The sequence below is a fragment of the Vicia villosa genome, linkage group LG3, assembly GCF_029867415.1.
Source record: "Vicia villosa cultivar HV-30 ecotype Madison, WI linkage group LG3, Vvil1.0, whole genome shotgun sequence".
Classification (NCBI taxonomy): domain Eukaryota; kingdom Viridiplantae; phylum Streptophyta; class Magnoliopsida; order Fabales; family Fabaceae; genus Vicia; species Vicia villosa.
Window position 1 is genome coordinate 27,641,997 of NC_081182.1, and position 14,166 is coordinate 27,656,162.

General features: G+C 36.6%; 1 protein-coding gene across 1 annotated transcript; it reads left to right on the top strand.

The window, feature by feature from the left end:
• Positions 1–1,969: 1,969 nt before the first annotated feature.
• Positions 1,970–6,691, top strand: LOC131660783 (vacuolar-processing enzyme-like). Its single transcript, XM_058930100.1, has 9 exons — positions 1,970–2,311; positions 2,473–2,637; positions 2,732–2,888; positions 3,130–3,215; positions 3,302–3,501; positions 4,684–4,732; positions 4,939–5,148; positions 5,752–5,958; positions 6,180–6,691. Exons 1-9 carry the CDS (start codon positions 2,114–2,116, stop codon positions 6,360–6,362), a joined length of 1,455 nt encoding a protein of 484 aa, XP_058786083.1. The 5' UTR covers positions 1,970–2,113; the 3' UTR covers positions 6,363–6,691.
• The last annotated feature ends 7,475 nt before the right edge of the window (positions 6,692–14,166 follow it).

Below are 14,166 nucleotides of genomic sequence, written 5' to 3' on the forward strand. Positions count from 1 at the left end.
CAGCGGGGTAGGGCCCGTGCGAGTACAATTCTTTATTTTCCCTACATTTTGCATTCATTCGCATTTAGACATAGACATAGTACACACCCTTTAGATAGAAACAAACATAGGTGGATACCATCGAATACGATGGGCGTGAGGGGTGCTAATACCTTCCCCTCGCGTAACCGACTCCCGTACCTTGATTCTCTGGTCGCAAGACCTTGTTCCTTCCTTTGCTAGGTTTTCTGATATTCCTTTCCCTTATGGGATAAATATATTGGTGGCGACTCTGTTCATTTTTTCGCGAGCGTGCGACATCATATAGTCCATATGAGGTAATTCAGAAGCACGAGTAAGATTACGAACCATTTTGTGCGCCATTTTGGTTTGCTTCTCAAGTATACAAGCTTCACAAACTCCTTCCTTTTTCAACATTTCAGAACACATATGACAACTTTCTTTGCACCAACCCATAAGCTTTTTATACACTAGTTTAATTTAAGTATCTAAAACATGGTCTTCAACCTTTTGCTCTGTAGTGGCAGCAACCATCTTCATCTTTACAAATTTCTTTCTCTTATGACTATTGTTGCGGTGCGAAAAATACTCGAGCATACGAGTGCTTGAAATCAACAAGAGTTGCCACTGAAAATATTAGAGAGATTGTTGGGGTATCATCTATAGTAGAGAAAATAGTGGAAAATATACTTAGGTGGTTTGGGCATGTAGAGAGGAGACCTGTAGATTATGTGGTAAGGAGAGTAGATCAGATGAAGAGAATTCAAACAACTAGAGGAAGAGGAAGGCCTAGAAAGACTATAAGAGAAATTATTAGGAAAGATCTTGAGTTTAACAATTTGGATAAAAATATGGTTTTGAATAGAATATTATGACGAAAGTTGATTCATGTAGCCGACCCCATTTAATGGGACTAGACTTGGTGTGTTGCTGTTGTTATTGTTGTTGTTGTTGTAGGGATATATGGAGCTTAGTATTATGCAGCATAATTGCAAATCGATGTTAATATTTTGATCACATGTGATCCTATAACCTAAATATCTATTAAACAAATAGTTATACAATAAATTGATCATGTCTAATGCAACATTTTTATTGAAGACAATAAAATTGGAAAATATACTTATGAATTATGCAACATACACTTGTTTAAAAATGACAAATTTTGTAGCTGAGCGCATAATAATAAGCCAAGAGTGTACCAGATGATTACACTTTTTCCAAACTACATAATTGAGATCTTTAGGATTTAATAATTGTATTAAACAATCAACGATAAACAGTTTATTCTTCGCACCAAGTGCTCGTCACATTGACCTACTCCAGCCTGCATAATTAACACCATCAAGTTTTGGTGTGACTATAACTGAATTAAGTCTATCACTTGGATGCACATAGTAAACTAAATCAGAATTTGTGGAACGAGTCTTGACGACATTGTTGAATCTTAAGGAAGAAAAAAGGAATATAACCCAGAGAATAACAACAATTGTAGAACAGTACATAATCACGTACTCCAACAAACTCTATAACTAACAGCTTACAACTAAGAACTAATTACCAAATTATAAATGGAAAGTTCAACTAACAAGTTAGTCATTTGACATAACTAACTTGTAACTATTTTATCTTCTTCGTTATCTTTGAGTGTTAATGTACATGTATAATTAAAAAACTTTTACAAATTTAAGTACACGATCTAAAATTTCGAAATTTATTTTCATCACTTCATTCATTTATTCTCCCAAAATTTATCTAATTAACTCTTTATAAACAACACCGACATCTCGCCGAATATTTGATTGACACATCACACAACGACTTATCTCAACAACCAGTCAAAAAGAAAGAAAAGGAAATCAAAGTAAAAACATTAATATAATAGTGCCACGCCTCACACGCTCCTCTCCATCTCATTTTTTTTCATTATCTTCTTAGATAAAGCTTTCATTTTCTTCCATAATAGTACAATTATCATCAATTTATAATTATTATTTCTTGGTTTTATCAGCGAAATGCATCGCTGGCAATGAGGTGAGAGAGTCTCTCTCATATTATTAACCAACAATACTGCGCGCTCTTTCATTCCTTTCCAACGCCATCCCCCATCCTCATGGACCGCTCTCAATTACCCACTCTCCTCCTCCTCATCACCACCATTCCCCTCATCTCCGCCGTCCATGACCTCGCCGGAGATTTCCTCCGATTACCCTCCCAAGCTTCCACATTCCTCCATGATGACAACAACGAAGGCACCCGATGGGCCATTTTAGTCGCTGGTTCCAATGGCTACTGGAATTACCGACATCAGGTCATTTTTCCCCTTTCCTTTTCCAAAATTCAAAATTCAATTATCTTATATTATATTCTCTGTACCACCGACACCTCTGGATAAAAATGTGTCAGAGTCAGAGTCGTGTTTATGGTGACCGTGCTTTATATACTTGCTTGTTAATTTATTTATTTCATCAGTCTGATGTATGTCACGCGTATCAAGTGTTACGAAAAGGTGGTTTAAAAGAAGAGAACATTATTGTTTTTATGTATGATGACATTGCTTACGACGAAGAGAATCCACGTCCTGGAGTCATCATTAACAGTCCAAAAGGAGAGAATGTTTACGAGGGAGTCCCTAAGGTTTTATATTTATTAGTAATCTCTTTCTGGTTTTCTGTTTCATATTCATATTCAAGCTTTTTACTGTTTGGTTGTGTGGATGTTTTTATGGTAGGATTATACGGGTGAAGATGTTACTGTGAACAACTTCTTTGCTGCTTTGCTTGGAAATAAGTCAGCTCTTAGTGGCGGAAGTGGGAAGGTTGTGGATAGTGGTCCTAATGATCGTATATTTGTTTACTATAGTGATCATGGAGGTCCTGGGGTGCTTGGTTAGTGATTGTTATCAAGATGCTTTTGCTATATTATGTTCAGTAGAAAGAAATTTAGCATCCTTGTTGTCGAATTTTTGATTATTTTGGTGATTGATACTATAATAAGTGATTCTTATATTAACATTTTGGTATTATCGTAATGCCACCAAGTGTTTCTTCACACTAAATATCTACTCCTTTCAATTTCTAATGTGATCCTTTATTTGGGGGTGGGGGTGTTACTGGGGTTGGATTTCAGGGATGCCCACTAGTCCTTACCTGTACGCATCTGATTTAATTGAAGTCTTGAAGATAAAGCATGCTGCTGGAACTTATAAAAGCCTAGTGAGTTGCTAGTACTTAGCATTTGCTGTTTGTTTGTGTCAACCTACATTAAAACTGTTTAATTATTTCATGTAATGGCTGTGCAGGTATTTTATCTAGAGGCATGCGAATCTGGGAGTATCTTTGAAGGTCTTCTTCCTGAAGGTCTAAATATCTATGCAACTACTGCCGCAAACGCAGAAGAAAGCAGTTGGGGAACATATTGTCCTGGAGGGGATGATAGTCCTCCCCCAGAATATGAAACCTGCTTGGGTGACCTATATAGCGTTGCTTGGATGGAAGACAGGTAAGATTAAATGAGCACAACAAGTAAACATTTAATTGTTAGAAACTAGTAGCAGAATACAATTTAGTTGTAGAAACTGACTTTAATTTGTAGTAGAATATGTTTATGGAAGAAACAAATTACACAAGATTCTCAGTCCCTCCCTTTCTCTAGTTAGTCATACAAATAAACAACATAACTGTCCATAACTGCCAATTAATTTCTGCACTCTATTTTTTTCTAATATGTACTAGTATAACAATACTATTCTCCAGTGATTAATTTTTTAATTTGTCCAACATTCCACCAAGTTTCATAGATTAGCCGGACCTCGGGCACCATTTTCTTTGTCCGTCTGTCTTCCATCACCAGAATAAGCATTGTGATTACGATCAATTCTAGTTTTCACACCATCTCTCCATTAATTCATTCAATTATCTTCTAGTTTCCAACTGTTCCAACATCTCATGTTCAAGGCTCTTTTCCAGATTTTCCCTCATCGATAACAACCCCCTCAAGCCCATGTTTCAAAATTTCCATGCCTCGCATTGAAACCATCTAATCCCTAAGATCTTACTGCTCGGATACCCGTGATAGTTCTTTAGTACTTAAAAGACTAATGGATAGAATGATAAGCTGAATGTTATTGATAGAACACTTCTGCTGTAACTACCAGCAGTAGCAGCTACAGAGTAGAGGGAAATTATAACTGCTGCAATAGGAATATTGACTGCTAATAACTAACATAATCATCTAGGAATTAGAGAGCCTAGTCTCTCCCAATGTAATTTACATAAACGAACCGAATTCTCATAGTTTCCTACCCTTAAAGTAGGCCCTGTGAATTGAGCCTGCACCTATCATTAACTTGATATTATTTGTCACTTAAAATCATTCATGATAATAAATGTATTTTGGAATCATAAATAAGATGTATTGGTTGCAATACTTGTAATTAAAAAATCTCCATGATGTGGTTGAAAGCCCGTGATTGTTGTGTTGTGACACTAGAATATCACCATTATGACTATATTTACCTATTATCTTGTACTTTTGCGAAACCTTTTTTCGATCAAAGAAATATTTTCTTACTTGCATGCAATATCTCTTTTCTACATCTTAGAAGAAAGTTACTTTTCCATAACTAATGGTGTAAGGTCTTTTATCATGTATTGATTTTCTTACATCTTAACTTTTGAACAGTGACAAACACAATTTGCAAACAGAAACTTTGCACCAGCAATATGAATTGGTAAGATTCTGTGGCCAGCCCTGTTGTTTTACATCATCAACTGGTATAGATCGAAGAATACAACTTTATACCTTAGTTTCTTAAGTGGATTGGAGAAAATTTTGGTTATTTTCATAAAATTATTGGTCTAAAATTTTACGGGTCAAACAAGGTATAACGTATTTTTGAATTGTGTAACATATTTCTTCTTGCTCTTATACTCACAGGTCAAAGAAAGGACTTCAAACGGGAATTCAAATTTTGGTTCCCATGTGATGCAATATGGTGACATTGAGCTTAGCAAAGATAGTCTATTCCTATATTTGGGATCAAATCCTTCGAATGAAAATTTTACTTTTGTGGGTAGAAACTCATTAGTGCCACCTTCCAAAGCGACCAACCAGCGCGATGCAGATCTAATCCATTTCTGGGATAAGGTATCCTACTATCCTATTTGTGGGATGTAGTACTATATTTTATGAAATAAATGCTTAGTTGTATCCTCTTCATGATTTGGCTCCCAAGTTTTAGATATGGAGTGATACATGCATAGTGAGGATATATTTATTATTTGCTGAACCAAAATTTCAAGATTAATGTTAATAAATAATGCAGGAACAAGTAACAATTGATGAGGGTATGTGAAAGTAAAAACATGCCATAGTATCAACTGTTTGGCATTGAAAGATAAATCTTGTATCATATGGTGATTTTCCATTCTTTAGATTGAAGATTCCCCTTGATTCTTTTCTGCATTCATTCTGTAGTTGAATGCCATCCCATTCCTGTTCTTGAAACTGCCAAGTATAAATTCCAGTCTATTTGTAATAAAATCTGGAGAAGTACGAATTCCAGTCTATTTGTAACATGATTGGGTGCAATGGTTTTTTGTTTCTTGAAATGTTGGCAATTGGCATTACCGTAATGATGATAAAATTGCAAGAAAACAAGGGTTGTTATATGCAGATGCTTATTCTGTTGGACTTGTCTTTTGCTAATTTATTGTGTATTTTGACTTCATCTTCCCTGATCTTTGGCAGTTCCTCAAAGCTCCTCAAGGTTCTCCTAGGAAAGTTGCGGCTCAGAAGCAAGTTCTGGAAGCAATGTCTCACAGATTGCATATAGATGACAGCATAAAACTTGTTGGTAAACTCTTATTTGGCATGAAAAAGGGTCCAGAGGTTCTCACCAGTGTTAGACCAGCTGGGCAGCCTCTTGTTGATGACTGGGACTGCCTGAAAACACTGGTACCATGTCTAATAACTCACTTGATTGAGATTGTTCTCTTGATGCCCAAAAAATATGGTTGAATAATTGCTTTCCTTTTTATTATTATAAGGTCACATAATTACATCATTACATGTCAGCAAGGTTTCCAGTAGTTGATTATCATTCATTTTTTATTACATTTAAGCTTTTGGATTTCTGAGAGAATGTTTACATCTTAATCTATTATTGATGCACGCAGGTTAGGACCTTTGAGACACATTGTGGATCTTTATCTCAGTATGGGATGAAACACATGAGGTCCTTTGCAAACTTCTGCAACGCAGGAATACACAGAGAGCAAATGGCCGAGGCCTCTGCACAAGCATGCACCAACATTCCAGTCAATCCCTGGAGCTCTCTGCACAGTGGTTTCAGTGCATAATTTATCCCTCCATATTGAAGATTAATGCATAGTTGTCATAGGACTATGTATTATAATTGTTATATATAAAATATATTGTTCATGATCATTATTTGTTCACACCTCTGAAAATACAATGAGTGACCCTGTGAATTGTGTTTATCTATGTGAATTAAAACAGACGCAGTAACTTTTGCATTTTACTGAAAGATATTGCACCATAAGGGGCCTAGCCACATCTAATGTGAGGTCATGTTTGTATGTCAAATGCAGTTTTAGTTTTAGTACTTTATAGTAACCTGCTTGTGTAGTGAACTTTTAGTAGAATAAATGTATTTTGGGATTTAAAAGTGTTTATGCTTTAAGATATTGATTATTACTGTTGTTTTTATGATCAGCATTTATATTTATATGGTGTATAGGTTGACTTGAAATCCTTCCATTTCAGAAAGAATATTAAGCATTATCATATTCAATAATCCTTCTCCATGGAGCCAAAAGAACAAACCCTTCTAGATCGTAGCTTCCTACCTGCGACTTAGATGATCCCACCCTGTTTATTTCATAGACTTGCCACTCCGCAGTTACTTTTCACATATTTTACACTTACTCCAAAAACAACCTCTCTTTTAGGCAATTGATATCTTTGTTGTTAATTGCCAATAACAACATGAAGATATTGTCATAACAGTATATTATAATGTCATAACATCACATTATGTACCAGTTGTACATATATTCAATTTAGTATCTATAGCATCAATGTCCTTTAATAATAAGAAACTATTTTTGGAATGATTAGCTATTCCATTCAATCTTATAATTATATATAGCATATGAAAACTCAATGAAAGACATGATATTTTCCATCTCAGAACAATTCTGTTATCGTATCAGAGCTAATTATACCTATAGAATAAAACATCTAAATCATGTCTGACAGTGGCGATGGAGTAGTCATCCGAAAAACCATCTCTCCCTATGATATCACTTCCAATGATAATCCTGGGAGTTTGATAACACAGGTTCAATTAAAGGGAGAAAACTATGACGAATGGGCTCGTTCACTTAGAACGGCACTTCGAGCAAGAAAGAAATTTGGTTTTGTTGATGGATCAATCAGCAAACCTGATGAGGAATCTTCAGATCTTGAAGATTGGTGGACTAACAACTCCTTGTTGGTCTCTTGGATCATGAACACAATTGAACCTTCATTGCGATCAACTATGTCACATATGGAGGTGGCCATGGATCTTTGGGAAGACATTAAGGAGCGATTTTCCATTGTTAATGGACCGCGTATTCAACAACTCAAAGCAGAGCTCGTTGAATGCAAACAAAAAGGACTGACCATTGTGACATACTATGGGAAACTGAAGAAACTGTGGGAAGAATTGGCTAATTACGATCAGATCACGGCATGCAAGTGTGGGCGTTGCAAGTGCAATCTCACTTCTGTGTTGCAAAAGAAACGCGAAGAAGAGAAAATCCATCAATTCCTCATGGGATTAGATGACGCTCTCTAAGGAACAGTACGGTCCAATCTTCTCGCTCAGGATCCTCTGCCTTTATTGAATAAAGTTTATGCGACATTGATTCAGGAGGAACGGTTGCGCACAGTGACCCGTACAACAGAAGATCGTGGTGAGGTCATGGCGTTTGCAGTGCAATCCAACTTCAAACGTAAAGAAAAAAGAGGAATGTGCAGTCATTGCAATCGAACGGACCATGATTCAGAAGGTTGTTTTTAGGTAATAGGATATCCTGATTGGTGGGGAGATCGACAACGCGGACAATTGAAGGGAACCGGGCGTGGGAAACCAGAACAATATAATGCTGTTTTTAACAACAAAAAATGTGGAGGAGCTGTTAAGGCTCATGTAGCACAAGCAAAATCATCTAAAGAAGAGGCTGCTTCTAAAACATCAAGTTCTGATATTTGTAATCCAGGAAATATTACTAGTGATCAATGGCAAGCATTGGTCAGTCTTTTGAACAATGTAAAGCTAGGTGCAACCGAGAAGCTAAGTGGTAAGTGTTCCTTTTTGCCATGGATTATTGATACAGGTGCATCAAATCATATAACCGGTCAACTGTAATGCTTAACCAATGTGCACAATATTTTTGAATGCTCTGTTGGACTACCAAACGGTGAAGAGACAATGACGACAATGGAAGGAATTGTGATGCTCAATGAAAGAATCAAATTAACTAATGTCTTATATGTGCCTAGTCTACACTGCAATCTCATCTCAGTATCACAGCTGCTAAAAGATTCTAACTACACCGTTAAATTTACTGATAAGTTTTGTCTTATACAGGACCCCACTTTGAGGACGCCGATTGGAGCGGGTGAACAAAGAGAGGGGCTATATTATCTTAAAGAGATGGTCAAAGTAGCTGCAGTGAAAACAAATAAGGAAATTCCTTTGGACCTGTTACATCGCAGACTAGGACACGCATCTTTGAAGGCTCTGCAAATGTTTCCGAATGTTAGTTCTAGTAGAAACAATTATCTATGTACCCAATCATGTGAAATATGTCTTAGAGCAAAACAGTCTCGAGATACTTTTCCAATTAGTGAAAATAAAGCAACTTCTGCATTTCATTTAATCCATTGTGATTTATGGGGGCCTTATCGCAACCCAACATTTTGTGGCGCTAGATATTTTTTAACTATTGTTGATGACTACTCGAGAGCGTTGTGGATTTATCTCATTGTTGAGAAAACAAAAGTCTCCAGATACCTTCGTCAATTCTTTGCAATGGTTGAGCGACGATTCAATAAACAAGTAAAGATTGTTCGTAGTGATAATGGAACCGAATTTACTTGCATGAAAACATATTTTCGTGACAATGGTATAATTCACGAAACTTCATGTGTTGGGACACCACAACAAAATGGAAGAGTGGAGCGGAAGCATAGACACATTCTCAATGTTGCCCGTGCCTTGCGCTTTCAAGCTCAATTTCCAATTCAATTTTGGGGTGAATGCGCTCTTGTTGCGTGTTATTTGATCAATCGCACTCCTACAAGGAACTTGGATGGTAAGACTACATTTGAACTCTTGTATGATACGCATCCTTCTCTTGAGCACCTCCGTGTCATTGGTTGCTTAGCTTATGCGCATAATCAACATCATAAGGGTGATAAAATTGTTGCTCGAAGTCGAAAATGTGTATTTCTGGGCTATCCATATGGCACCAAGGGATGGCGTATGTATGATTTAGAGCAGGGCGTTTTCTTTAACTCAAGAGATGTTGTTTTCTGTGAAAATGAATTTTCGTTTGCTGCCAAAATTTCATCTGAAAATGATCACATCTTGCCTGGTGCATCTTCCAGTAATGTTATTGAAGACGATTCTTTTCAGCTTGTTCCTACTATACCTACAGTCCCTTCAACTCCAGCAATTGAAACTCCAACATTACTTGATAAAGATGTGTCAAGTGTCACGCCACCCGTTTCAATTGTATCTCCTGCTGGATCTTCTTCATTTGACTCCCATAATTTGTCATCATTTGTTGAAACCAGTGAAGAACCACAGGCTGCAGACAGTGCCGAAAATTTGGGACGTGGTCATCGTATCAAATTGCCTTCTACCAAGCTACAGGACTTTGTGACCAATACCATCACTAAGATATGCCCTTCAAATTGTTCTACTGCTTCGTCACTTCCTTCAGGTACACCTTATCCCTTAGCCAAGTATGTAAATTATGCTAACTTTTCACCACGACACAGGAAATTTTTAGCCGCTGTTTCTGCAGCTTCAGAACCTCAAAACTTTGCTGAAGCCGTAAAAAATATTCGATGGCGAGATGCCATGAAGCTGGAAATTGAAGCTCTTGAAAATAATGGCACTTGGACAGTAGAAACACTTCCTCCAAACAAAAAGGCTATTGGTAGCAAATGGGTGTATCGGATTAAACATCATTCATATGGAACTATTGAGCGTTATAAGGCAATACTTGTTATTATGGGGAACAACCAAGTTGAGGGGCTGGATTATCATGAAACCTTTTCACCAGTGGTGAAAATGGTAATTGTAAGAACATTTCTCGCTGTTGCGGCTGCCAAGCGTTGGGAACTTCACCAAATGGATGTTCACAATGCCTTTTTACACGGTGAGCTTGATGAAGAAGTATATATGAAATTACCTCCCGGTTTCAAGACCTCCACACCAAATAAAGTATGTCGCTTGCGCAAATCTTTATATGGATTGAAACAGACACCTCGATGTTGGTTTTCCAAACTCAAAAACGCTATGCTACGGTATGGTTTTATACAGTGCTACTCTGACTATTCTGTCTTTACTCTACATCGTGACTATGTAGAGCTGTATGTGTTAGTCTATGTGGATAATCTTATCATTTCTGGAAACAACAACAAATCAATTGAGTCCTTCAAATCCTACTTGAGCACATGTTTTCATATGAAAGATCCTGGCCCTTTAAAATATTTTCTTGGCCTTGAGGTGGCTCGCAACTCCCATAGGATTTTCTTGTGTCAAAGGAAATATACACTTGATATCATCACCGAAGTTGGGTTGTTGGGAGCTAAACCTGTTGGTTTTCCCTTAGATTAGAATCACCATCTTCCCTTGGCCACTGGAACTCCTCTTTCTAATCCGAATTGAGACCAGTAGGTCGTTTGGTCTACTTAACTATCACTAGACCAGAACTTTCTTACTCTGTTCATATGTTGGCTCAATTTATGCAAAAACCTTTCGAAGAGCACTGGAGCGCAGCTCTCCGTGTCGTCCGTTATCTCAAGGGAAATCCTGGCCAAGGTATTCTTCTCCAAGCTGATTGTGATCTTCAAATTTATGCATGGTGTGACTCAGATCGGGCAGGATGCCCTTTGACTAGGCGCTCTCTCACTGGATGAATTGTTTTCCTTGGGAATTCTCCTATCTCTTGGAAAACCAAAAAACAACACGTTGTCTCACGTTCCTCGGCTGAGGTGGAATATCGATCCATGGCTACTACCACATGTGAGCTCAAATGGTTGAAAGCACTTTTGCTCTCTCTCTCGGTGTCCCTCAATCTCGTCCCATGAAGATATATTGTGATAGTCAATCAACATTATATATAGCTGCTAATCCAGTCTTCCATGAGCGCACAAAACACATCGAAGTTGATTGTCACTTCTTACGTGATGAGCTTCTCAAAGGCAACATTTCAACTCACCATGTGTCCACTAATATTCAACTAGCTGATATATTTACTAAAGCATTGGGAAAACAGTTTGATTATTTTCTAAACAAGTTGGGCATCCACAATCTGCGTGCTCCAACTTGAGGGGGGGGGGGGGGTTAGGCAATTAATATATTTGTTGTTAATTGCCAATAACAACATGAAGATATTGTCATAACAATATATTATAATGTCATAACATCACATTATGTACCAACTGTACATATATTCAATTTAGTATCTATAGCATCAATGTCCTTTAATAATAGGAAACTATTTTTGGAACGATTAGCTATTCCATTCAATCTTGTAATTATATATCGCATATGAAAGCTCAATGAAAGACATGATATTTTCCATCTCAGAACAATTCTGTTACTCTCAATGCAACTATCTTATTTGTATTCTCTATTTATTTTTTGTCTTTGAGTGATTTTTTTTATAATATTATTTTTAAAAAAAAAGAGATTAGAGGTAGTGTATTGATAGTGTAAAATAATTTTACATTGTTATCCAATAGAGATTTATCATTCAACCATGTGCCATGTCACATAAGTAACTTAAGAATATCAATGAAATTTGAACGAATATATAATGATGATTGGTTGACAATGTCAAATAATTTTATATTTTTAGTGCACATCTTTTTTTCTCTTAAAAAAAAGATATGTTTTAATTGTTATATGATATTCCAAGGTAAAAACTCGTAAGCATTTAAAAAAAAACATATTTAAACACAATTTTTAAAATAAAATATAAACATTTTAAAAATTATAACAATTCATATAATAGAATAAATTTTAGACTTAAATAAGTTTCCGGTCCCTTTAAATATCTGAAATTTCGTTTTTAGTCTTCAAAAAATTTACTTTAAAGAATGATCCTCATAAAGTTTTCCGTCCACACTTTTGGTCCCTTAGGGTCTAACGCCGTTAAAACAAAAGTTCTTTAAATAAATTTGCTATAGATTAGCTTCAAAATTTAACGGGTTCAAGTGTGATGTTGACTTTGGCCATGTGGCACGACACGTCAGCATCTTGCCACCCTAGCATTGCCACATGGTGTGCCACGTCAACTTCTGTTAACAGCGATAGACATGAGGAACCAAAAGTGTGGACGGAAAACTTTATGAGGACAATTCTTTGAAAAAAATTTTTAGAGGACTAAAAACGAAGTTTGAGATATCTAGAGGGATCAAAAACTTATTTAACCCTAAATTTTATATTTTCTTTTACATGAAAAAAAATAGGAGCGACACTGCGCTAGGGTTCCAACCGCGATCTCCTTCATGCAGGCAGTGGCCGACTAACAACTCTTTTTCGATGTCTATGAGAAAATGGATGGTGGAATTCAGTCAATGTCGCATAAATGAGGGGGGATAATGGATTGAGGTTAGGGCTAGACGTCGGAAGGAGGTCGAGTTTGGGATTAGTAGGAAGAAGGAGTTGGAAAGGATGAAATGGAAAGCAGTTAGGAGTGAAGACCAAAAGAAAAAACTCAGAATGGTGACTGATGAAGGTGTGGCAAGTAAGGTGATAAAGGAGATAGAGGAAGATATGTTTCTTAGTACTAAGGGGGATATTAAGAAGGTAGAGGTGGTCGAATGTGGGAAGGGAGAGGTGGTTCCGGTTGATAGAATTTATGAGGTTGTGCTCAAGACATTTAATAGACACGTAATGGTCTGGTGACTAGGAATCAAAATGGTGTTATCGTTTCAACTATTTAATCTATCTCAGATGATGGATTTCATGATTTTATGATGGCATCGTTGGATGAGACAAAATATTTTTGTATTTTTGAGCAAGACGGAGGTGATGTGATTTTTTTAATAAAATGGCTAATTTTTCCAGTTCTTTTGTGTATGATTGTCGCGCTTGGTCAAAGGATAATGACTTTGTTTAAGAAAGAGGTGGCGTAAGTTTGTAGTTATGGTATACCGTTATATGCATGGAATATGAGGTTTTTTGGGGAATTTGATGCAGTTAAGGAAAGATTGTTGAAAATCAATGAGTGCGTTATTAATTAATTGAGGTTGGATTATGATCGTATTTTGATCACTACAAAATTGGTGGAGGAAATTAATGAGGTAGAGGATTTTCGGTTTGACGGGAAGAAAAAATAAAGTGTAAATGAAATGCAAAGGGGCAATGAGGAGCAACCTTGGGGAGGATATAGAGTTTAGCTTAGTAGATGACACAAGTTTAGTTAAGTATGAGAAGTAAAATGAGTCTCAGGATATTGAACTGGGTAGCAAGTTTGAAGTGCACCCTTGGTTGATAATCTTGTGAATCAACTCCACACAGAATGGTCACCAAGTGAAAATTAAATGTGAAGAGGCGTTGAGGAGCAACCTCAGATGAATTCATAATTCCAAGGACCGTGCCGCTTTTTATTCCTTAGCTTTTTCTAATGAGGATTGGAAAAATTGAATGACGGTTCATGGTAAATCTCAGGAGGTTATTGATGATGTTTATGTGATTGACAAATGTATAGAGTTAAAGACTAATGGTGATTATTCAAATATGTTTAGTGCTTTGTTAAGAGAGATATGTGATAAGAATTAAGAAGGAGGGAGGTAAGAGGGAGGGAAAGAGATACTGGGGTTTAGAATAGAGTTTTAAGATAGGGTATT